We start from the raw sequence: 24,285 nt of genomic DNA on the forward strand, positions 1-24,285 counted from the left end.
TCTGTCACAGCTCTGAGCTCTGTGATATTATTACTCTGCATGCAGATAGTTCACTGCAGCTCTGTCCAGCTTGCCTTCTTTGTTGAACAATGTTTTTATTCACAAGGGCCAAATGTCAGAGAATTTTGTCCCTGCTGTATGAAGAGCATCTGCCTACACAATTTGGACTCAATTTGCTGCATTTCCATGAAAAGTATCTCAGAAATAATATGCCAGAATAAAAGCAAAGAGATCCCAAAGAGATTACAATGTCTACATACAAATGTGTACATACAGAATAGTAGCAACATTTATTTTACTTTTTTGAGACTATTGCACTTGAGAAACACAATGGTTGGCAAAAAGCCATTCTGTCATAGGACAAAAAAAAAATGGAGATGTGTGTATTAGACCTATGTAGTTTACTTTTCCTCATATTTTCTCAGGCTGAAAATCTCAGCAATATGATTACATAAAGGATTCACTTTTATAGGATTTGTGTTAACTCCAAAAGCTGTAAGTTGATTTGTGAATCTTAACCTTTATTCATCCAGGTTGTAAGTCATTGTGCAGCAACTCGTTCTTGTGCAAGTGAGATGCTGCAAAGAGGCTGAGGGTTACGCACACGGTCACCTCTGGCAGCTGCCCAGCACATCAAGAGGTTCATGCTGTTCCCCCCGTGTTCGCTCCACCGGGGCAGGCTGGAGTTAGGGCAGTCTGCTCACCTTTGGTATTGTTATTCTTTAGTGGGACAGTGGCAAAGTAGTGAGAAAGCTTTTGGGGGGATTAGATGCAAGGCCAACAGGGAACTTGTATTTGTCTTGTACTCATATTTATACAGCAGATCTCATTACACAGAAATTAGCTGTATTTGAGCCCATGAGCATGGCACAGTGTATCAGTGTTTTTCTGATAAATGATGTTCAGCTGTGTATGATTTGTTAGTTAACATTTTAGGCATTTGACTGACTACAGTAATTGTAACCTCATACATTTCTAGAAATTGTTTGTTTGCTGATATTATAAGCAAGAAATAACAGGCAGTACAAAGGTAAAAGCACAGCCTAGATGCAGCTGACAGCATTTAGTATGCTTTGTTAAGTGCAGGTATTATGTCCTCTCAGAGAGAGGTGTGCTAGTGTTATGGCCTCTTGAAGTGCTGTGTGGGTGTTAATATTACAGCCCTGTGTGTGTGTCATTAGCTGTGTGAAGTCTCCGGGCCTGTAATGGAGCAGAGCACTGGAGCACCTGTACACTGACTCAGCCATAAACCAGTTCCCATGGGAAAAGGTGACAGGGCATTTTTGGTGCTGTCAGGTGAAAACCTCATAACTCCAGCAGCTTTAAATTCTGAAAAAAAAAAAAAAAAAAATCACCACTGACTAAGCTAAAATAAACCATAGCCATCAAAGTGCCTTTTATAAATATAGTGTAGTACACTATTTAGATATTACTGCATCACTGAGGCTACAGCAGTGATCAGTGTGTATCATTGTACTGGCTTACACAGTTCATGCAATAAGAAAAAATAAAAAAACAAAAACTTTGAACTTAATAACATATTGCGATTGTGAACTGATAGTCATTTAAGTATCTTTTTCATGAAAAATACTTTTAATGATGAATTTGAGTTAGTAAAATTATACTTTTTATATTCTCACAAAAGTTTTTATGATAACAAACTATGCAGCAAGTTTATAATGCTTTATGTGCACATAAAGCAAAAACAAGATGCAGAGTAATTCAGTAAGTAACCAAGTACCAAAAAGACTCAAACCCTCCTAGTTTCCAGAGCGAAGATAATAAAATAAAAAGTGCAGTACAGTGTGTGCAGATGTAACAGTCACAGTGTAACTCTTTTTCAGGCCTCCAGGCTCCACCCATCTCCATGTCTGCTCACCTCCTATCTTCATCATCATCATCATCATCATCATCATCATCATCATCATTCTCACTAATGCTGCCTCGCCTGGTAACTCTCCTCCTGCTGCTGGCCTCAGGGGTTCATGCCCAAGGTACTACACGCTTCATCACCAACACACTTTTAATTAGTCATCATGGCTAAATCATATCTTGTTTGTCTGTTTCACAATGATGTATTACTATAAGTGATTATAATAGCCTGATACATTAACCCGTTGAGAACCTAATTATGTTCTAAACAGAATGAAGAAATATCGTTATGATGTATTTCCACTCTAAATACATTAATAAAGCCTTTACTTTATTTTTTCTGTCTAGTCCAAAGGACAAATAATCTAAATGTGGAAAATCAGTCTTAATCTTCATCACCCCATTTTCAGAGGCTCAAAAGTATAATTGGCCACTTGACTAAAAAGCAGTTTCATGGCCAGGAGGGGCCTCTTCCCTCATTATTCCATGACAAATTAAGAAAACAAAAAGTCTGGAGTTCATTTAAAGTGTTTGCACTTGCATTTGTTAAGTGTTTATCAGAAGCCTCAACATGGGATCCAAAGAGGTGTGTATGCAGGTGAAGGAGGCCATCATCAGGCTTCAAAAGCAAATAAAATCTATCAGACAGAGAGCAACAGCTTCAGGGGAAGCCAAATCAAGGGCACAATGATGAATATTGTGTCACTGTCCAAATACTTATGGACCTAACTATATATATATGCCATACATGTGTATAAGTGATATACGTAACTCTCAAGTTTACTTTAGGTGTATAGTAGCCTTGTACTACTGTACTATACCACTGTAATACTCCTATAAATTTAATTTTGCATTTGCTACAGCTCTTTTTCATTAGGGAAACTGTTAGCAATGCACACAAATTATCTGTATGAAAGAAGACCCATGTCTGTCTCCTACAGTGTTACCATAACCAGTACCATCCACATTGTCATTAACACCATCTCATCATATGTTTAAAATTTCCCTATGTACAGTAGTCCCATTTCCTCCACAGTAAGTGATAGGAAAGTTTATTATTTCGAGGGTCACAGTTGATGCTCTGTTTGCTGATGTCTGATTGACTGAGTCACATTCAGAGGCAAATGCAAGCCTGTGATGGTAGAACAGTTTGTGTAAACACTTATGTGCAAATCGAAAGTCACCATATGTACTTGAATGAGTAACATTTAATTGTTATGATTATTTCATCAAAATGAAATTAAATGAAATTAAATACTGAGTGCTCTCGCCACTAGCATTTTATAGGATAAACAATAGGTGTTTTACAATATTTTCCTTGTTTCTTTTTTTGTTTGGTTTATTAAAATGGTATTCATGTCAGTATTGTTTTGTGAAAGCAATAAGTCGGTCAGTGTTGTACGGAGTGCCCATCTGCTCCTCCAAGCTTTTCTAAAATCATTATAAAGCACAGCTGTGAGAGGCTCGTTGCTTAAATACTGAACTAAAACATAACGGCCTCTGCCAGCTGCTCGTAGCTCACAGAGCAGAAAGAGGATGTACAGGCACACAGAAATGTATGTGTGTGTGTGCCTGCCGTCTGGCACAGCGCCTGTTGTTGTTATTAGTGGGTGTATGAGACCTTGACCTCAGTCCCCCCCAAACCCCACCAGACCTTATCTGATCCTGTGCCAGGCACCCAAGACGATTGGGATGCTCCAGAGACCCCTGACCGAACATTTCACACACACACACACACACACACATACACACACACACAAGCCAGTTAGTGACAGTGCTGTTGAGTGCTGAGGGTCATACGTCAACAGAGAGCAACCAAGACAAAGTTCTGTGATTCATGTCATTCATGTCTGCACTGCTCTGTCTTCTCTGCTTCCGTCTGTTTTGCCGTTTCCCCCTCCCTCCTCTGCTTCTCCATCTCTTGCCCGTCCATGTTGTACATACACAACCATCGCATGTAAGGCTCCTCTGAAGTGACCTCCGACCCTCCAGCTCCATACCAGCTTCCTGTTCCCGTTTTCTATAGCGGACGAGAGGACAGGGCCCGCTTTGATGGCAGAGGGGACAGCTGGAGAGAGGGATGGATGGAGGGCTGGAGGATAGACACATGAAAGACAGCACTTGTTGGGAAACCCTGGTGGAAAATATGTAGATGAGCGCAAAACAAGAGACGGATTTGATTTGAGGAGAAGGAAGTGCGAGGGGGTTATGCCGTCGGACTGAAGGAAGTTTCACAACTGCAACAAAAAAGCCTGCTCATCCAGATATTTTGATGGATTTCTTTGATCTTCGCAAAGCCTCCAACTGTCAGCACCCCCTCCACCCCCTCCTCCCACCCCGGCCTTCTCTTGTTCCCTCAATCACAAATTCCCTGAACACATGTAACAAACACACATGTTTTCCACGGTTTCTTTCTCTCTCTGTGTGTGTGTGTGTGTAGGTCGTCTGAAGCTGACTGTCTTGTCCGAGGACAGACTGCAGATGAAATGGAAGGAAGCAGAGGGACCCGTTCAGGGCTACAAGGTCCGAGTGAAACCCATTTCAGGTGAGCCACCCACGACTACGCTGAAGAGCTGAACGTAATCTGTGTGCCAATCAGCCTATTCCCAATCCATGACAAGGAAACTGAAAATATGCCATAGCAACAGCTTTCCAAAATTGCACTGGTGCCACAAATATTGAAGTCAATGGGGCGGGCATGGAAAACACAACTGCACCTCTAAAGCTATGCCTAGGGTTAGGTTTGGTTATAAATCCATTAAATCAATGAATTCAAGTTTATATTTTAAATGGATGCAAAAAAAAAAAAGCTGAATCATAAAATCCAAATCAAAACTGCCTCGAAACACAGTGTGAAAGTGGCCGACTGCCTTTCATCACTTGGTAGATCGGGCCATCAGTTTTTGCCTGCCCCTCTTACTTGTCTCCTGACTTTGTTTTCTCACCCTCTTATCTGCCGTTGCACATTGTGCCGCTAAGCCCGGGCAGGTCTAAAAGAGACAGAGGGGGCGTAGAGGAGGGATGGAGTTGCGAGTATGAGGATGAAGAGGCAGTGTAGGTGGCATAAAAGGGCCGGAGAACAAGATTCTGGAGAAGCCAATCACAGGAGAGGATGGGAGGTTGGGGTGCTCCATCTGAGAAATACAGGATAGAAGTAGATGTGCCGTGTCACTGCGGAAAAAGGAGATGGGTAGGTGGAATGGAAATGTCGACAGGATGGAGATGAAAGAGGGATTAGACCTAGCGAGAGCACCTCGGCTCAGGTGTTACCTCAGAAGTGAAAAATAGTGGCTTTATCTGATGTTTTGGCTGCCACTGCACGGAGCCTCTCTGTCTGATAACCAGGCTTTATCTGGACTAAACTTATTTGTTTGCTTATTTACTGCTTGCACTACCTTGAAAACCCACAGACCCAGGGAAGAGGATCTGAGCCAGACATGGGCACAGATCGGAGATTGTAGCTTTTATGGAGGAGAGATCTGAACTGCCACTGAACTCAAAACCTCTCTTTGTGTCTCTTCCTTGTCAGAATAAATGATCAAATGTGCCTCGATTATTCTGATTGAAAGGTTTTAAAGTTGGATATGTGGAGAGAAGAGCACCTGGTTTCACACCGTGGTCCTGTTTGGCAGACTTTACATTAAACCTTTGTTCACTTTATTCACTTTATTGTTCACTTATTGTCCACTTTATTGTGTAATTCTGTTAAATTGTTCTATATTCCTTGTTTATAGTGTTTATATCGCTTGTTGCTATTTATTTATTATGCTTCATATTTTGCTATCCACTTTGCTCCTGTAATACTAGAAATTTCCCCTTATCTTATCTTATCTTATCTTATCTTATCTTATCTTATCTTATCTTATCTTATCTTACCTTAAAAGATGTACTGGGAGAGTGACCTAAATGATCTTTTTGTCTCTCATCTCATCCACTGTCATTTTTAATTTGCATCAAAAAGTGAAGTGTGAAACTAAGAATTACAAGTCTACAGCTCAGGCTCTCACATTATCATTATCCTTGGTTCTTCTGGGCACTTTATGCCAAAAAAAATACCAACTCAATGGTTGACTTTTTTTTGTGTTTTCTAGAGGTGCCACAGCCAGAGCTGATGTTGACCACCACACGGGGCCGGGCCACGGTGGCAGGACTGGACTCGAGTCAGGAGTACGCCCTCCAAGTCCTGGTGCTCAACGGGACCACAGAGAAACTCCTTGCCAAGAGACGATTCACTAGTAAGACATAATGGAAAGATGGATGGGGATCGGGTGGAGGGCGTGGGAAGGCAATGTGGAGAAGAGAGAACAAAATAGCTCGCAGAATTTATTGAAATCAAAACTGAAACTATTTTAAAATGTCAAAAGTTAACAGTAAATTGGGTTTTGGTGGCAGTAGCATCAATAGACCAGAATGCAATGCAGCTGCAAGACACGTTGCATTTGGAAGAAGGCATTAGGGTTTTGGTTCTTGGTTTTGGTCCTTGGTTTTTTTTAGGGAAATTAAAAACAAACTTTCTTTCTAGGCTGTTAGTGCTGGTGTCTCTTGCTTCAGCTGCTTGTATACTAAACGCTGCCACTCCCATCCTTTCTGTATACAGTCAGTCACTTTGGCATTCCCTCAGCTTGGCACTGTGGTCCGTAGTTTCCGTTTAGTTTGCTGCCATGGCACCACTCACTGGCTTACGTGCGTTTTCATGCCAGAACTACACGCCAGAAACATCATCACGAGCAAGAAACACAATGTAAGGGGGGCTGTGCAAATATCATGTGTGTGTGAAATGTGTGTCTGTTTCCTTGGAGCATTGCTGTGTCCCGCTGTGCAGTGCATCATCCAGATGTGACAGCCAGTTAAAGCTTTCATATCGCTCCGAGTGATGTTTGGGCAACTAAGTACGCCAAAGTGCACAGTCAGCACTTCATAGAGGATGACTATTTGCCATCGAGCAGTGGAAAAAACAGCTCAAACTGGAGGCTGTTCGCTCTTTGTTTGAGTTGAATAATCTCACCATGCAGCCAGGTGGCCCAGAGGTACGAGAGCTGCAGGAGAGGCTGGATCGCCAGAGGCATCACCACTCACAAAGCCCCTCCCCCACCCACTTACCTGTACAGTGGCTACTTTGGTGCTGTTGAACATGGAGGGCAGAACCGCTTGATATTCCTGGCCCATGATCATTATTTGTGTTAAAATCAAAACCAGGTTAGCAAACGTTTCAATATTTCTTGCTCGTCATGATGATGGATTTGCCGTGAAGTTTGCTGAAACAGCAGGTAAACTAATCACTGTTGCCATGGCAGCAAACGGAGCAGAAACAGCACCAAGTTGAGGGAATGCAGAAGAGGTTATTACATCGACCATGCGCACAGGCAATTTCCTGCGGGTTCTCGAAAGGCATTCTGGGAAATGTAGGAAACGGCTAACAGCAGTTGTACTAGATAAGGCAAGTTAAGGAGGAGTGGCAACAAAAACTGTCCCTGTCTTTCTCATTCTTCTTCTTCATCATCATCATTATAGGCAGACATTGATGATATCTGGCCAGGGCCTACAGGAGAAAACATTTTTTTTCCTGAGTAACTCATTGAGAAAAGTGTATTAATGTGTTTTATCTCTATTAAAATAAACTAAGAAATTAAAAAGGTAAGAAGTACAGCTGTCTTTTGTGAATACTAGAGCTTCATAGAGCAAAAGAGGGTGATCTGTGTGAGTGGAAAATAAGAAGAAGAAGTAGGGCGTGGGCTGATTAAGAGGTATGTTTATTTATTTATGTGTGTGTGTATGTGTGTGTGACAGAGAGACAGAGAGAGGGAGAGAAAGAGCGTAAGAGCATGCTCATGTCTTTATTTGGACCATGACATTTGATGCCACATTCGATATACAGCAGGATTTCTTATCAAGGATTAAAAAAAAACTCAGCTCTGATTAGCTGGAATTTGCAAAACACTGAGGAATCTCTCATGTTGACTTGCTGTTCAAGAAGACGCATTCAGAAAAAAACATAACACAAAATGTGATATGCACCTATCAAACTACAAACTATGGGCTCTGTAGGTTGAGGTGCAGATACAGTGAGATAAGATTGTCCCTTCATTTTGACCCAGCAGAGTCAAACGATAGGAAACGGTGCATTTTTGACATTTTTACCCTTTCTTTGAGTGCAAAGCAACTCGTCCAAGTTCCCACCCCTTCCCTTTTAGGCCAGGCCAAGTCCATGCACAAACACATACACACACATACACACACACACACAGTGGGCTCAGTTTAAAGACTGTTCTAGCCGGATTACAGGCTGAAAGTGGGCTGTGTTTGAACTCACTGTGTATACTTACTCGGCTAAGTGTGTTGGTGGGTTGTAAATCTGCCCACCAACACTTGCTCCCCTGTGACTCACAACGTCAGCCTCACCAACCAAATTATACAGTCGATAATGCCTTCGTTCCTACCTACACACATGGATCGGTGTGCTGTCTTTTCCAACTGAGGCATTGCGCAGGCCTGCTTGATTTAAGGAGGCTTGCAGAAAACATATGCGTGACTGGTCTTACGTTTGTCTCAAAGATGAGCATGCAGACGTTTTTCGATGTCTTTAAAATGAGGTTAGAAGATGGAGATTTTGCTGCACTTTGTATTTATAAACCCTTGACAGTGATTAAAGGATTAGGCTTTGCACGGGTGGAGTCTAAAAAGCCTGCAGCCTTCCTGCCAATCACGTAATCCCAAATAGCTCCCTTTTCATGCTTCAGCGTTATGTTCTCACCTAGGACAATGATGATGATCAGGCCACAGGAGATATCCATTGTTTTCACCTGATTTGTGATCCGCCCTCCATTTTTGACTTGTTGCCATTACCCGCCACAAACTGTGAGCGATTCCGTCCCGGGCTTCTCCACAGACCGGGTTATTAATTCAGTAATATGCGAAGTGTCTCTTGTTGTTGCTTGCACGCCGTCCTGGTGATAGTAGGTTACTGTGTCGAGGCGAGCGTGCCCAGGCAGGTCAGAGAAACATGTCGACTTGGAAATTCGTAAGGCTGGCTGTCATGCTGGAATGATGGCAGTCTGGGAATTCCTTCCTGGTGTGTCGTGTCCGTCGTACCTTAATTTAACCCCCTCCAGGGCCGATTCTCATTTCCACATAAATTTTACCCTCAATTTAATGTTAGAACCCTTCCTTTTCGGCTTAAGGCAATGATTTCCCTTCAGGAAACCAGTAAAGAGCTTAAGCAGAGGAGTGACTTTATATTATAGGTAATTATGCAGGATATTATGTTCTCTTTGGTGTACGGTCTTCAGTGTGATTCCTCTGACTTTCCTTACTTGGTATTGAAATGCAAAATGCCTCTGGATGTGATCTGGATAATGAGGTTCAAGTTCAAGTTTATTTAGAGTCCGTAATCACTGTTACAGTCTCAAAGGGCTTTACAGACACACAGTTAATGGAAAACAAAAATATGACCCGTGACCTGAACCCTCATAGCGGGCAAGAAAAACTCCCAAAACAAAAATGGGAAAAAATACAAGAAATCTTGGGAAAGATCACAGAGAAACCCAGGCTGGCGGGGAGTGCAATGATCCCATCATGCTCTTGCATTAACTGATGGTAATGTCTGTTCTTGTTTGCATTCTGTCACCATTGCACTCAGATAATGCTTTTTGCCCGTGTAGGTGGAGGTGACAAGTAATTTTGTCAGCCAAAATAAACAAGTACAGGGTCTCCTGAGGTGATGTTAATGTGCAGGCTGGACTTACATTTCCTTTGCTACAGAAAGGCTCATCTTACACAAGGACACACCAGAAGCAATATCAACAGTTGTCCATTTTCGATGCATGCTCATGGCTGGCTGACTCCGGAGGCTGACATGACTCCATCTCTCCGCGGTGATGACGTTTCTGCCCCGTGGGCAGATTCTTTTTCTGCAGACACACTGTTTGGATTTCATTTCCACCTGGCTGACTGTGATTGAGAAGCGATCCCCTCCAGAGGTTGTCTGGCAGATCTGAACATCTCAATCACACTGAGCTCTTTGTGCATTTACACCTTGCATTAACATTAACATACAATTTCTTCATCTAGATACAATATCAGAATCCACATTGCACACGATTCCCCAGTTAAAGTTGAATTTGCATTTTACATCAAAGTTAAATGTAATTTTAACATTTATATACATTTATAAGTTTATATAACTTTATGGATTGAAGTGTCATATATTCAATAGTGCTTGATGGAAAGTTGATTGTCAAAAGGCCCTAAGCTGGATGATGCCCCAACACTAAGACTGTCAAGAGCCAATTCTCTTTTATAGCTAGATTTAAAATAAATAAATAAATAAATAAATAAAAAAGCAAATCACTGTATGTCCTCACTTGGCTTATAAAATGCCTGTTACATGTTTCCTACGGCTGCATTTATTATCTGTTAGTTTTTCCCACCCTCTCTCTCTGCATATTTTACATATTGTGGCTGGATCATATCCAGACTAAACTGAAGTCCAACAACAGGATGAGTCTGAATGATGACAGTGCCAGCAAAAGTCAGTTTTGGTGCAGCTGTGTGTGTCACATGATGTGTCTCAGTGTGAACGGATGATAAAAGTTGCATTGAAAAAACGTTGCCCTTCCCTTTCCCTTATTTTTCTATCATCCTCTCCTAAACCTTTTTACGAATTAGCATCTAGAAAGTGTCATAAAACATCATAATTCTATGGTGGTAAAGGGGAAAATAAACTTCTTAAACTGTTTCTGAAGAGTTGACTGTCTGGTATCAGATTTCTGTAAAACAGTAATTTATGCCTCTCTCATTTCCCTGCACCTTTCCCCGTCTCCCTGTCCCAGTCGAGAGTCTACGGGAAGAGGAGATGATCCGCAGCGGCAGCAGAGAGCAGCGCAAAAAGACGTTGCTGGGCGGGTCGGGGTCAGGAGACTTGGAGGATGTGACGGAGGGTCTGTTGGGCCTGCCAACAATTCTCTACCCGGCAACCACTGCAGTCGCTACTACTGTTGCTCCAGGTAGGGGATGCTATTAGATGGTAATACCACTTTGATACACCCATAACTCAGGAACACCCAGTTACAAGCTGTCACCTGATACAGTCGTTTATATTCTGTGTGCAACATCATGAACATGATGTTCCAGACAAATGAATGGAAGAACGGGTTAAATGCTGAACTTTCACACCAAGCAGAGAACAGTCTGATCAGGCCTCTGAACCTCGATCTTGACTAGAGTCGGCACAAACAGATTAACCCTCATTACATATTTCTCAGGTCACTGGTGCAATGTGAAAGGTTAATCCACACTCACCAAGAAGTGCCAAACACAGCTATAATTTGTCTTTGACAGAGTGTTAGGGTTTTGCTTGGATCTTACCAGTGGTTGCTAGGGTGTTACAGGCAGTTGCCAGGTGATTACTAGCGGTTGTTAATGTGCCAGGAATCCAGAAATACCACGAATATGTCAATGTTTTCTTGTGGTTTTCTTTCTAAAATAAATTTGATTCTGATGATCAAAGGGGACTGAGCTATTGAAAATTTCTCAAATAGCTTTGGGCTTTTTAACTCCACTTGTCTTAATTACTCCTGGCAGCAATAGAAATATTTCAATCTTAATGTCATACCTCACACACTGACATATACCCGTAAAGATAAACAAATCTGACATTTCCAGGCTGTGGACGAGAAGCGGAACAGTTTCTTTTTCTTTTTTTTTTTGTTTTCTTTGTTTTTGTTCATTTTATTTCTCTACAGAAAGTAGACTGTTGTTGTCCATCAACACCCTGATTCACACTCATACACACCAACATGGGAGCTGGCATGTGCAACCACAGTCTGGTACTGTTGTCCACTCAGCAGATCTGCGGCAGTTGCTGGTCAAGTGCCTTGCTCGAGGGCATCATGGCAACAGTTTCACAGGGAGAGGGAACATGTCTCATTTCCTCTGCAGCCTAGCAAGACTGTTGGCACCTTTCAATCTTATACATTGTATGTGTGTGTGTGTGTGTGTGTGTGTGTGTGTGTAGCACAAAATCCAACCACAGAACAAACTCCAACACATTTTTGTGTTGCGGTGTTCTGATCTGCCATGAGCTCTGTCATTATCGCCCTTTTTGACAGACACAGGAGCAAGGTACTGGACTGCCGCCAACACACACATATACGAGCATGCAGGTACACACCTGTATATGCGCTATATATATATACACACACACACACACACATATCAAAAAGCTTTGACACAAACACACACCCACACACACAACATAATGACAGTCCAGGAACAGTGGAAGGGGTCGCCATCTCAGGGAAGGGCGACAAAACAGGAACACAGGAACACAAAGTCAGAGGGGAAAAGATGGCGGGAGGGCAAGGTAGCACCGGGACATTGTGAGCGATGGGTGATAGAGGAGGGGATGAGCGGGTGAGGCAGTGAGGGTGCAGGTCAGGGATGTCACAAGAATCTACGCTTCGGTACCATGTCAATACCCAGTTTTTGGAAACAACACCAATACCTGTGTTTTTAATCTATGTGAATGCAGCTTGATCCTTCACTCTGTAATGCAGTGTTGCTCTTCTAATGAAGCCTGAGCACACCATTGGATCCTTCATTTTTATTTCAGGTTAGCCAGTGTGTTTAAATACTTAAAGAGATTCCATTGACTTGTTAAGGTTTAAAAGAAGGAAGTGTGCCCTGAATTTGATTTCTGTTTGACGTTGTGTCAATTCAGGTACTGAGGATAATGGAATTTCACTGGTATTGGTATCAGCTACCAAAAATCTAGCACTGTGACATCCTTTGTTACCATGGAGAGCTTTAGGCATAGGAGGTGGGTGTGACATTGAGATTACAGGGAGAGAAATGTTCCCTTCCCTTCCCTCTCTCTCTGTGAGTCTTTCCAGTCTATCTCTAATGTGTTCACCAAATAAAAGCAAAAGATGCCAAAAAACATTAGAAGATATATTAAAATAATCATAAATGAGAGATAAAGTAGAATCTGTATATGAGGTGGGAGATAAAGGATTGCTCCCCCTCACTTTTCCCTTAAATATTTAGGTTGTGAGGTAGATCTAATGTCAGCAATGGATTTCCTGTCTCATACAGCCTCAGTTAGTCCCATAAACAATCTTTATTTATCTTCTTTTAACCCCACCCATTGACCTCTTTCCTCCAGAGCCCCCACCTGCGGAAACCACCGCTCAGCTCCTCGACGAGACCGCAGAGAAAACCCCCAGGGAGAAGAGGAAGAAGAAGAAGGAAAAAGAGAGGGATCGCTCCAAGGCGCACAAGGAGCAGGCGACGACGGACGGCAAACCAGCGGAGGACCAGAGCTCCGGGAGGGATAAACTCCGGAAAACACCCTTCCCCACCCAGCCGGTCACAGGTAACCTCTGCACCCCGGAGGTTATGAACACACATGACGTGGGTTGGTGAACCGAGCTGATGTGGAACTGGTCTGAAACCAGTTTCGGGGACGGGGACTTAAATCGCCAGAAAAACATGCTTCTGCAACTCTATGAACGAAAACCCGTGTCCTCCCAGTGAAGTTAATCCTTCCTTTAAGCAGGATATTCCTCTATCTTAAAGAAAGGCCCGGTCCCCGTCATCCTCAGCTCTTTGAGAAAAGGAACAAGTGGCTCTGGAGCTGTAAGTGTTAGTTTGAAATGTGATGACAGAGTTTGCAGAGGGGAGGAACAGGTAAAGGAAAGGATAATGACAGGGCATCCTGTTGGGCTGCAGGGCACATGTGTCCTCTCCCCCTCTCTCGTAATCTTAGGGTGCACACACACTCACACACCAGCAGGCCATCTTATGTACCTATATATACCATGTCGACACATGTACACATTTTACACACCTACATTCTCACACACCACCCCTCTGTCTGCCTAAACGTATGTGCCCATCTGTTTCCCGTTTTAAAACGATATATTTATCGCTGAACTCACTGGTGTATATACTTTACTTTCTAACGGGCTCGCATACAGGTGAACACACATTCACACACCCGTGCAACCAGCCATTTCTTTTTTCACCCTTTCAGGATTGTCAGTGTGTGTGTGTGTAAATGTGTGTGCTTCCTCTTTGTTCATGCTTGTATGCAGGGGGCTCCACGAGGAAGCCGTTTGAGTGCGACAGTGACGCTGCGGCTGACATCATGCTGCTGGTGGACGGCTCCTGGAGCATCGGGCGCACCAACTTCAGACGCGTCAGAGACTTCCTGGAGGGTCTGGTGACTCCTTTCCACATCGGACCAAACCACATCCAGATCGGTGAGGCGAAAGTCATGAGAACGAGCATCTTGAAGCTCTGGTTTTCCTTTAACTTTCCTTAAAGGAGAATGAAGGTTACACCAAACAGAATATATCTAGATGTCTTGTGCATCATTTTATAGACATTTCCCTGTAATCCAGCAGGACATAGTTGGTATCTTTGGGCACCTTGGGATCTGTAGTAGAATTTAGAATAAAGTTTTGAGGGTTTGAACAAAGCTCATCCACACAGCATGCATTTATATTGATGAACCCACTAACTGGACCAGCTGGGTTGAAGAGTGTTGTTGCTTTTGCACTTTTCTTTTGGGTTTCTTTATCACTTAGAAAGTTATCCAGCTGTCATCTGTATTTTATCCAGGTGCCATCCCAGCTCTCTGCACTATCTCTATACAGTGAATAAAGCAAAAATGTTTTTAATTATATGAATTGTCATAGGTCTAACCCAGTACAGCGGAGACCCCCGTACAGAGTGGCAGCTCAACAACTTCACCACCAAAGACCAGTTACTGGAGGCAGTGAGGAACTTCAGATACAAGGGAGGAAACACCTTTACAGGTGAAAGCGCACATTCTGTTCTTTGATCACACACTGCACCCCAGTACTGTGTGTGGATGTGTATGCATGACCCAACGTCCGTGTGCGTGTCTCCCAGGCCAGGCGTTGCTCCACGTCATGGAGGAGAACATGAGGGCCGAGTCAGGCGCCAGGTCAGACACACCTTTCTTCCTGGTCCTGTTGACTGATGGCAAATCTCAGGATGATGCCATTGCTGCAGCCAATAGGCTGAAGAATGCTGGTGTGGAAATCATCGCTGTAGGTGAGATGTAATTCACATCACAGGTTTCTAATTTACCCAGGTAGACAAGAAAGAGGCGGGGAGGAAGTGGGCTCAGTTTAGAGGAAGAGGCGGTGGCGTCGTGGCACTTTGTTTACTAATGTTAAGGATGAGGCTCAGGAAGGATAAAAGCCCTCAGGTTCATGCCAAGAGAAATAACCCATAGAAATAATGTGGCACAATTAAATCCCTGTCTTGAGTCTAATATTTTGATGTCAAATGTACACAAAAACATAAAACAGTGGAGGGAAATGCTCTTATATTGTGGGTTAAATATTATGGGGTAAATCAGTTGACCTGAAGTTCGGTTCGTTTGAGAATTGAGTGTCATTTATCGTTCACCACATCATAACAAGCTGGTGGTCACTCCCTTTTGAAACTGCATAGCCTGCCTTAAAACTAGTGTGTTTTACCACTTCAGCTGCAAGATCACAATTACAAAATCCCAACATACTCTTTGCATATTCATATTGAACTATATTCTGCTTATGTCATTAACACACAGAAACAAAGACTAGGAGTTCAAGAGGTCAAGATAAAGATGTTGTGTCTGTTTTCAGAAGACAGGAACAGAAAATGTGAATTTTTACTTAGCACATTGGATGTTAGTGGGGAATCTTTGTCTTTTGCAGTGTATCTGAACCCAATGTGTACTTGTTTTGTTTCTTTAGCTTATGCTGACTTTTGTTAATGGAGAAGCTTTCAGCCAATCTTTAATCCATGTCCTTGCTATTGTCTCAGCTAGCTGCACTGCAGCCTCCCTCTAAACTCCGAATGCTGTTTGTGTGTGCATTGGGAAAGCTTCTCCCTGAGGCTTTTCTTTACTATTTTGTGTTTGTTTTTCCAGGTGTGAAGAATGCAGACGAAGCCGAGTTGAGGCAAGTGGCATCCGAGCCGCTGGAGCTGAATGTGTACAACGTGAACGACTTCCCCCTGCTCAGCAAGCTGGTGTCCCGCCTGGTCCACATCCTCTGTGGGAGGATAGAGGACCGCGGCATCACCAAACGTGAGATAGATTCAGAATTTTTATTCACAACTTTAGGACAGTCTGTGTCCTGGTGATCGATGGACTGACCGTGAAGCAGACTTGGCAGCTGCAAGTGACTCTTAGTGTTTTAACCTGCATGTAGTACCAGAGGGGTGGGTGAGCTAATATTACCATGTCAGGACAGCTCAGGGTGAGTCAGGAAGGTTGTCAGGTGTAGAAAATTATATTGAGTTGACATTCCAATACTTACTGAGGAAACCTGTTTAGTAAAATGATCTAATAGTGAAATGGAACAAAAAGCAACTCTTGAAAAGTATTTACAAATCTTAAACTGGCTCATGTCTGCTCTCTAGAGGAATTACCTGCATCTATCAGACAACATAAACACCTAAAACTATTTTGTAAGCAAAAGTATTATGATAACTTTTTAGTTTTCCTTTAAAGCAAGCTGTCATTTTGTCAGAGCAAGCCTCAAGGATTTTCAGCTGATGACCATCTCATTTTAAAAAAGGCAGTCTTCACTTCATGTACTGACTCAGTCTTGCTGTGTCTCCAGGAATGGAGCCGGGGCCCACAGCAGACCCAGCCCTGTCCTACCCCAGTCCGACCGACCTCCGCTTCTCTGAGCTGGGCTCCAGGGAGGTGAGGCTCTACTGGACCGGCCCCGCCAGCCCGTCCCGTCCCGTCCAGCAGTACAGAGTGGTTTTCCACAGCGCCGAGGGTCAGAGTCCACAGGAGGTAAGGCACAGACATGAATTTGCAGACATCCAATTTAAGCTATGAATTAGATAATGGTGCTATAAGTAGCACTTTTTGAATCATTATCACATTCATTTAGTATAAATGCAGTAAACATGTATTACCATCGCTGAGAGGATTGCCAGCCTGTACCAGCCCATACACTGCATTTTACATTATATGCCACCAAATTTCAGTTTCATAGAAAATCTGTTGGATTGCTTCATTAAAGAAAGATATTCCTTTATGACATAAAACAGGAAAAGGGCTGACTGTGTGTGTGTGTGTGTGTGTGTCTGTAGGTTGTAGTGAGCGGCTCAGAGTCCAGTGTGCTGCTGGAAGGCCTCTCGTCTCAGACGCTGTACCACGTGTCAATCTTCCCGGTGTATGAAGACAACGTCGGCCTGGCGCTCAGAGGAACCGTCACTACATGTAAGACAGACAGTTACATTTTTTCCCACAGATTATGTTCTGTGGACGCCCCGGCAGCTCACCTAGTAGACCATTTGCTGCATGTCATCCCCTCCCGGTCTCCCCTGCCTTTCCTGTTTCTCTCCACTGTCAGTATCAAATAAAGTGAAACGTCAAATATAAAATCCTAAAATAAAAAGTCTGTTTTGTAGGACACAACATGTCCTACATCCTAACAAGCCCTATTTATATGGTATTGTATTCTCTGGGCTCAGGTCAAAACAAGGTGAAGTTTTTATTTTACTATTTCTGGAATTATAGTTGGTTCTTTTAACAGCCTTGTTATTTTTGAAACAGCTGACATAATGTGATGTGTTTGGGTTTTTTTTTTTTTTTTTAATATGAGGTTATAAGGTAACAGTCACAGGAGGCAAGATGGTTAAGTAGATAGAGACACTGCCAGGGAATCACAGATAACAGGCTCAGTACATCATTCAGGTCAGGAGTGTCAGCTAAATACATAAACTGAATGCTGTAATGATGTCCTCCATAGGTATAGGTAGCCTCTATATAGAGTAAAGAGGCTAACTAGAGGCTCTGCATACAACTCTATATCTGCATTATAGTAATGAACACAGTTTTTTGTGGAGGACTATGAGTTCATCTCCATCCATCTGTTTTTTTTTTTTTTTTGGTTTTTTTTGTCCATGATATTTCAGACACCACTAGCCACTTTTTGACAAAATTTGGAGAAATGATGCATCTCACCACTGTGTTCTGCCATTTTCAAAACTACTCTAAATAGCCCAAGGGAGGGTGCTACAAATACAGCTTGGAACAAGGTGACATGTTTTTCACTGATTTGCCCAGAGTTAGACTGCATCATTTGCTGGGGACAACTGTTGCCTCTGTAATATCCTGTTGGTTACTAAACTTGTACACAGTGTTTCCAAAAGTCTGCAGTCACCAGTAAATCACAGCATGTGTTCAGTATAGCCACCAGCTACCAAATATTTACAAATGGAAGAGGATCTGTGCAGGCATCAGCAGTAACTAACTGCTGATGATACTGTAAAAATGAACAAAATTTATTGGCACTAAAAGGTGTTAATCATGGCTACTGTTCTAGTTTTTTTGACACCCCGTATCGTCACCAGTTTTTGTAAGGCGTAAGGTTACACTCGGCTATTTTTGCCTCCCGAATCCTTCATCCGTCCCTCATCTCTCACACCATTTCCCCACCCTCTCCACCCTCCTCCCTCCCTCAGTGCCCTTGGCCATGCCCGCCAACCTGGAGGTGACTCCCTCCTCTCCCAGCAGCCTGCGGGTGAGTTGGGGTGCAGCACCCGGTGCAACACAGTACATGATCCTGTACTCCGCACTGAGCCACGGAGAGCCTGATGATGCCAAGGAGGTGAGGAGTGTGGGAGTGCATGTGCCTGAGGAAGAGAACCTAATTATAAACTAATTATAGTAAACATATGTCTAAGATCAGAACCAAAATAGACATCCTTGTTAGTGCACAATGAAACATGCAGTCAAATTAAGGTTTTCATTGCCTTCTTCTGTATTTCTGTGTAACACATGTAAGAGTTCATATATTTTCATTTTGATGTAATGTCTTATTTAACACCTGCTGTTTATTAACTTTGGACTTTAAAGTGCAGATCCTAAGGTTCCCAAAGATACCCAGTGTTTCCTGCTGAATTACAGAGAAATGTTTTGAAAATTATGCACAAGACATTGAGACATTCTCTATTTGATGTGATGCTGCAGCCATAAAACAATGGCATTTCGGCTTTGAATATGCATGTGACAGAATATGCATGTGAAATGGTTGGACAATATGGGAAAAATGTTTTTTGTTTGTTTGTTTGTTTGTAACTTTTAAGCTGCATAAGGAGAAATTAAAGGCAAAAAAACAGTGTCAGTGTGAATGTGTCACAGTAACATGGTCAGAGAGGCTTCATTTCTCATTCATTATCTCAGGATGACAATTTTAACAATCCTTGATCTGACCAGCCCGTCCTGACACCAAGTATGATCTGTCGCTTCAGGAGAAGTTCAGTGCAGATCAGACCGTGGTGGAGCTGGCAGGCCTGATACCAGCAACAGATTACTCTGTCACTCTGTACGCCCTGTACGACGAGGAGCCCAGCGACCCCGTCACCGCCGTCGCCACCACGTGTAAGGAACTCTTTACACAGTCATGCTGATGATTAACCATTCTGTCAACACTAACACAGGGATAAAGCTGAGATAAAGCTGAGAAAGCACCTGCAGGAACCGTTCACCATTTGTTCTTCATTACTTTAACATTTTTCTAACACTCCCTCCCTCCACTCCCACACTTTACTTGACTTTGACATTTCTCCAACACTCCCTCCTTCAACTCCCTCACTTGTTCCATTCTCCAAACAAATTTAGTTGTTTTTTTTTTTCACTTTTCCTGCCTTCCTTACCTCCTTTTTTCTCTCTTTTCTCTCACTCTAACTTCCATTTCATCCGTCCCAGTTTTTTTAGTTTATGTAATGAAACAAGTAGCTGCTTTGTGCTGTCCAATAACTTGTCCTCTCTCTTCCCTCCCCCCACCAGTCCCTCTCCCACCCCCAGTGAGCGTCCAGTTCCCGATGGTCACCCACAGCATGCTGCGGGTGAGCTGGGTGCCCGGAGCCGTGGACGTTCCTGGCCACAGAATCACCTGCAGCACCAACCACGGCAGTGACGTTAAGCAGGTGACTTCCCAGACATGTGACCGAACCACAAACCTTATGGCTGCTAAAATGAGAAGATAACCTTCATTTCAAGAAATGTGTTTTTCTTTTTCAGTGGGTGAGAGCGTGAGCATTGTATGATTATGATATGAACCAGTTACAGCACTGGGACCCACAAGCCCCATGCAAGCTGAAATAAACAGATTATTTAATAATGATTTATTTGTGGGTTGAAATTGAAAGTAAAATTGAAAAAAATAGCATTAAACAGAATGAAAGAATTTTTGAACACACTGAAAAATATTTAAAAGGCAAAGTAAAAGCATCTCATTGGATTCTTTTGCTTGGGATTCTTTCAGCCTTTATATTTTCGCTCCTTTTTTGTCACTCCACTCACGTTCTTCTTTTTCATTTGATGTCTGTGCAGGTGGAGGTGACAGGGGTGAACTCGGTGCTGGTCCAGAACCTGTCATCTCTGTCCAGATACCTGGTGTCGGTCCAGTCTCATTACCCACAAGGCCTTTCTGCAGCCGTCACCAGCAACGTCACCACACGTAAGTCATGAGATGACAGGGACGTGAGGGGCATAACAAAGCAGGATATTACTTGAACTTTTTTTTTTTTTAGTTTTGTGAGTTTACATGGAGGGAAAGGGAACAATTTTTAACTAAGTTTTTAAGACCATGGGTATTTTTGCATGTCATGTCTTTATGTAATGCTGTTTCTCTGTGCACTGTTGTTCCACTATTAGTTCATATGTCATGTCCTTACCTCCCTCTCCAATAAATAAGGGGAGGATTATGGCTGTCAGATCATTCTCAGTGCTTAGCATTAAGTCTTTTATCTCAAGTAACACCCATGTTCCCACGTTTTCACTGTCTCTGAAAGCTTTAAAGGTGCTTCCATCAGGCGCAATTTTGTTTTTGTTTGCTTACCCATCTTCCCTCTCTCCCAGTGAGGGTGCCTTCCCCTTCGGACCTCAGGGTGACCAACTTCTCCGGCAGTGAGATCACGGTGCGCTGGGACGCTGCAGCTGATGATGTCGTCTCCTACCTCATCAAGTGGATCTCCCTCAGTGGAGGAGACCTGAGACAGGTGGAGAGAAATAGATGGATCAATAGATAGAGTGGGGTCTTTCAACCTATGGGCCGAGTGCCCTTCTACTGGGCAATGTAGTGTAATGGATAGGAGCCAGAGTCCTGCACGAGTCCAGTTTTACAAACCCGTATCTGACGGGAGCCAGTGAAGCTCAATACCGCACCTGACCTGATAACATGATTTTCCCTAAATCAACTTGGACCCAACCCATTAATGCAACATCAGCAACCCAACCTTTATCAACTTTTTAACTTCAGTTTGGCTAAACAGCGAAGCCACAGACAACATCATTCTCACCGCCTGTAATCACACTGAATTTCCTCCACACGTCTGACTGGGTGTGTTTTCAGCAATCAGACGTTCATGACTTCATCTATGCTGATGATGTGTGGCTTTAATCACTGTCAGTCCCTGTCAGTCAGGCCAGGACTTCCTCTCAGTTTTTTTTTTTTTTTTTTTTTTACCTGGCTGGATGCTGTTTAAGGAGGCATCGTAGCCTATCACAATTTTTTAAAAATCACAGGCAATAACTTGGAATGTCATCGGGATAACCTGTTTTTTTGTTTATCTAGACCTGTTTTTTAAATTATCTTTTATCCCAAGGACTTTTATTGTTGCACATTTACAAAAAATTATTTTGTAGTGATTATAATTATAGGAATTTATATTTATTTATTTATTTATTTGTTCATTATACTTTTATTGACACTTCAATTTTATGACCTACTAACATTTCAATTCATAAGAAAACCTGTTATGAGTGTCAGAACTTGTTTAATAAACTGTTGTTGCTGTAGAAGTCTGGTGCTGGGTTATAAAATTGATTTCAATCCTAGCACAAACTTGACTTACTGTGTAATCTGAATAAAATCTCTCTCTCTGTCTGTGTTTGTTTGTGTTCTAGTTGAGGGTGAGTGGTGACAGTGAAGGGGCGATCCTGGAGGGGGTGGAAGATGACAAGGAATACCAAATCTCTCTGTCTGCCCTGTATGCTGATGGAGCTCAGAGTGAAGCCGTGGCAATACGCTACAGCACCTGTGAGTGACACACACACGCGTTCAGAATACACACACACATCAGCGGCTTTAGGTACTGTGAAACTATCACTTCAGTGATGAAATGTGTTTTAATGATGGATGTTTAATGACTGAATAACATTGTAAATGACCGAATGTGTGTCTGCACAGTATCTGGTGGCGGCCCGTCCAGTGTGTCTGTGTCCGAGGAGACGGCGGTCAGCCTGGTGGTCAGCTGGGTGCCCCCTAACGCTCATGTCCTGCAATATCGCATCGCTTACGTCGCACTGACTGGATCTGAAACTCAGGAGACCACTGTACGTGATCTGTAATCATTGCTTTTTTAAATCACGTTGTCCTAACCCATTCATCTTTTGGACGGGATGCAGTAAACCAAGTTCGCATTTGTTTGACCTTGATTTGTTGTTGTTTGTTGATCTGATAAATGGGACACGATCCCTCTTTTTGCCAGATAGTGGAGCGGGTTGGGGTTAAGGATACTGGCCACACAGAGGATCATTTTGAGCTGGTTTTGTTCTCTGCAGGTGTTGGTCCCAGGTAGTGAGAGGCACATGATGCTGCAGTCTCTGCTGCCAGACACTCGCTACAGCATTCTGGTCACTGCCGAGTACCGCAACAGAGAGGGAGGCAGCAGTTCGGCTCAGGGCAAAACCAGTGAGTCACACACACTTCAAAAAATACGCAGACTTTCAATGAGACCGCCTCTATCATCCGCTTCCCATTTAGTGATGAAAATACAGACGCAAAAAAAAATCTGTGCACACTTTAGCATACATTTCTGGAGTTGCGAGACTTGTGAATACAGTGAGTGATGAGACACTGCGACAGCTAGAAAAATCGCTGCACGGCTGATGAATACGTGGCTGCTCGGCTGAAATTGTTCCAAAAATAAACTTTACACATCATTTACGTGGAGTTACTGAAATTTCATTTTTGAAATTTTGAAATGTACAGGCCATAGAATTTCAGCAACACCTCCTTTTTGCTAAGCTGTCAGTCTTTTCACTGGATAACTCCAGTGTCACTCAGTCTTTTGTATGTGTAAGTGTTCACCTGGAGCACCAGAACACCTTGAATATACAGATTATTTTTTAATCTACATTTTTTGGTTCCACTGTGTTTATTTGATCAAAGGTCCCGGTTTACATTTGACATCTTTGTCATTGCCTCCATCCGCTTACCTCTCTCTCTCTGCCTGTCTGTCTGTCTGTCCGCCTGCCTGTCTGTCTCTCCAGCCAGTCTGCGGGTGAGCAGTGTGAGCGTGGTCAGGTCGGACCACTCCAGCATCTGTGTATCCTGGAGACCCGTGTCGGCTGTCAACGGCTACCGCATCATCATCCAGTCTGCGAAAGGTAACTGATAGCGGCTGACAACTGTGGTTTTACAGCCCATAATTAGCACTTGGAGCTGTCTCTCAAACTGCAGACTATTATTTTCCTGTGGAATCTTTTATTTCGCTAATTATATGTGTGGCGCTTGCATCTCTTTGTACGCCCATCTGTTTTTGTCTGTGTATGTGTGTGTGTGTGTGTGTATGTGTGTATATATGTTTGTGGGTGTGTCTTGTGTTTGTGTGTATCTAGACAAGCAAACAAAAGAGGAAATTGTAGACGAGTCCAGCAGCAGTCACTGTTTTACTGATCTGGAGCCAGAGACTGTGTACCGCATCAGCGTGCACTCCCGCCTCGGCTCAGTGGAGGGCGCTGCTGTCTCCATTCTGCATCCAACAGGTCTGATGTGATCACTGTAATACTGCGATATGAACATCTACAACACTGTATTATCAGTATAAATTCGTATGAGCTAGTTGGCCTCCTGTATTGAAATATGTACCTAAACACATTCCCTTGTTAAATAAAGATTTTAGAGGAAAAGTGAGGTAAAAAGGATTCATCCATGTCAAATCTCACCCAATCACTTCCTCAGCTACTGCAGTAAAGTTGTCTACAGATAGTCTGGTAGATAAATATATACAGTTCATTACTTTGAAACAGAAATCAGCCATAATTTGACTATTTATGTTGTTATTTGTGCAGCATGTTTATGAACTGTTTCCCTTCATTCACTTTACAGCCGCGGCTCCAGCCAGAATCCCCATCCACCCCAGACTGTACCCCATCCACAATGAAGGTGACCCATGATCACACTCCAGTCATGTACCCAGTATAGATATCAGTAAGGGGAAAGCTTTTTGGGCAATCGATTTCAGTCCAACTTGGCCAAGCTGTGTTCCAGATCCACAAGTATTTGGGGGCTGCTTTTTTTTTTTTTTTTTTTTTTTTTGGACTGTCAGCTCCCCTCTCCTCATTAGTATCTCCTCAAATATAAA

General features: G+C 42.9%; 1 protein-coding gene across 1 annotated transcript in view; it reads left to right on the plus strand.

Moving 5' to 3' along the window:
* slc35h1 (solute carrier family 35 member H1) overlaps positions 1-24,285 on the plus strand; it is a 47,907-nt gene that overhangs the window by 12,473 nt on the left and 11,149 nt on the right. The window contains exons 12-33 of the mRNA XM_030054821.1: positions 1,853-1,994; positions 4,313-4,417; positions 5,964-6,107; positions 10,701-10,874; positions 13,034-13,243; positions 13,965-14,132; positions 14,571-14,690; positions 14,788-14,952; positions 15,818-15,976; positions 16,515-16,696; positions 16,999-17,128; positions 18,376-18,521; positions 19,165-19,294; positions 19,703-19,842; positions 20,249-20,375; positions 20,777-20,916; positions 21,824-21,956; positions 22,107-22,252; positions 22,481-22,610; positions 23,192-23,308; positions 23,540-23,686; positions 24,030-24,086. Of these exons, the coding sequence (XP_029910681.1) occupies positions 1,853-1,994; positions 4,313-4,417; positions 5,964-6,107; positions 10,701-10,874; positions 13,034-13,243; positions 13,965-14,132; positions 14,571-14,690; positions 14,788-14,952; positions 15,818-15,976; positions 16,515-16,696; positions 16,999-17,128; positions 18,376-18,521; positions 19,165-19,294; positions 19,703-19,842; positions 20,249-20,375; positions 20,777-20,916; positions 21,824-21,956; positions 22,107-22,252; positions 22,481-22,610; positions 23,192-23,308; positions 23,540-23,686; positions 24,030-24,086 (3,112 nt within the window). The remainder of the gene's footprint in view (positions 1-1,852; positions 1,995-4,312; positions 4,418-5,963; positions 6,108-10,700; positions 10,875-13,033; positions 13,244-13,964; positions 14,133-14,570; positions 14,691-14,787; positions 14,953-15,817; positions 15,977-16,514; positions 16,697-16,998; positions 17,129-18,375; positions 18,522-19,164; positions 19,295-19,702; positions 19,843-20,248; positions 20,376-20,776; positions 20,917-21,823; positions 21,957-22,106; positions 22,253-22,480; positions 22,611-23,191; positions 23,309-23,539; positions 23,687-24,029; positions 24,087-24,285) is intronic.

The sequence above is a fragment of the Myripristis murdjan genome, chromosome 7 (genome assembly GCF_902150065.1).
Source record: "Myripristis murdjan chromosome 7, fMyrMur1.1, whole genome shotgun sequence".
Classification (NCBI taxonomy): domain Eukaryota; kingdom Metazoa; phylum Chordata; class Actinopteri; order Holocentriformes; family Holocentridae; genus Myripristis; species Myripristis murdjan.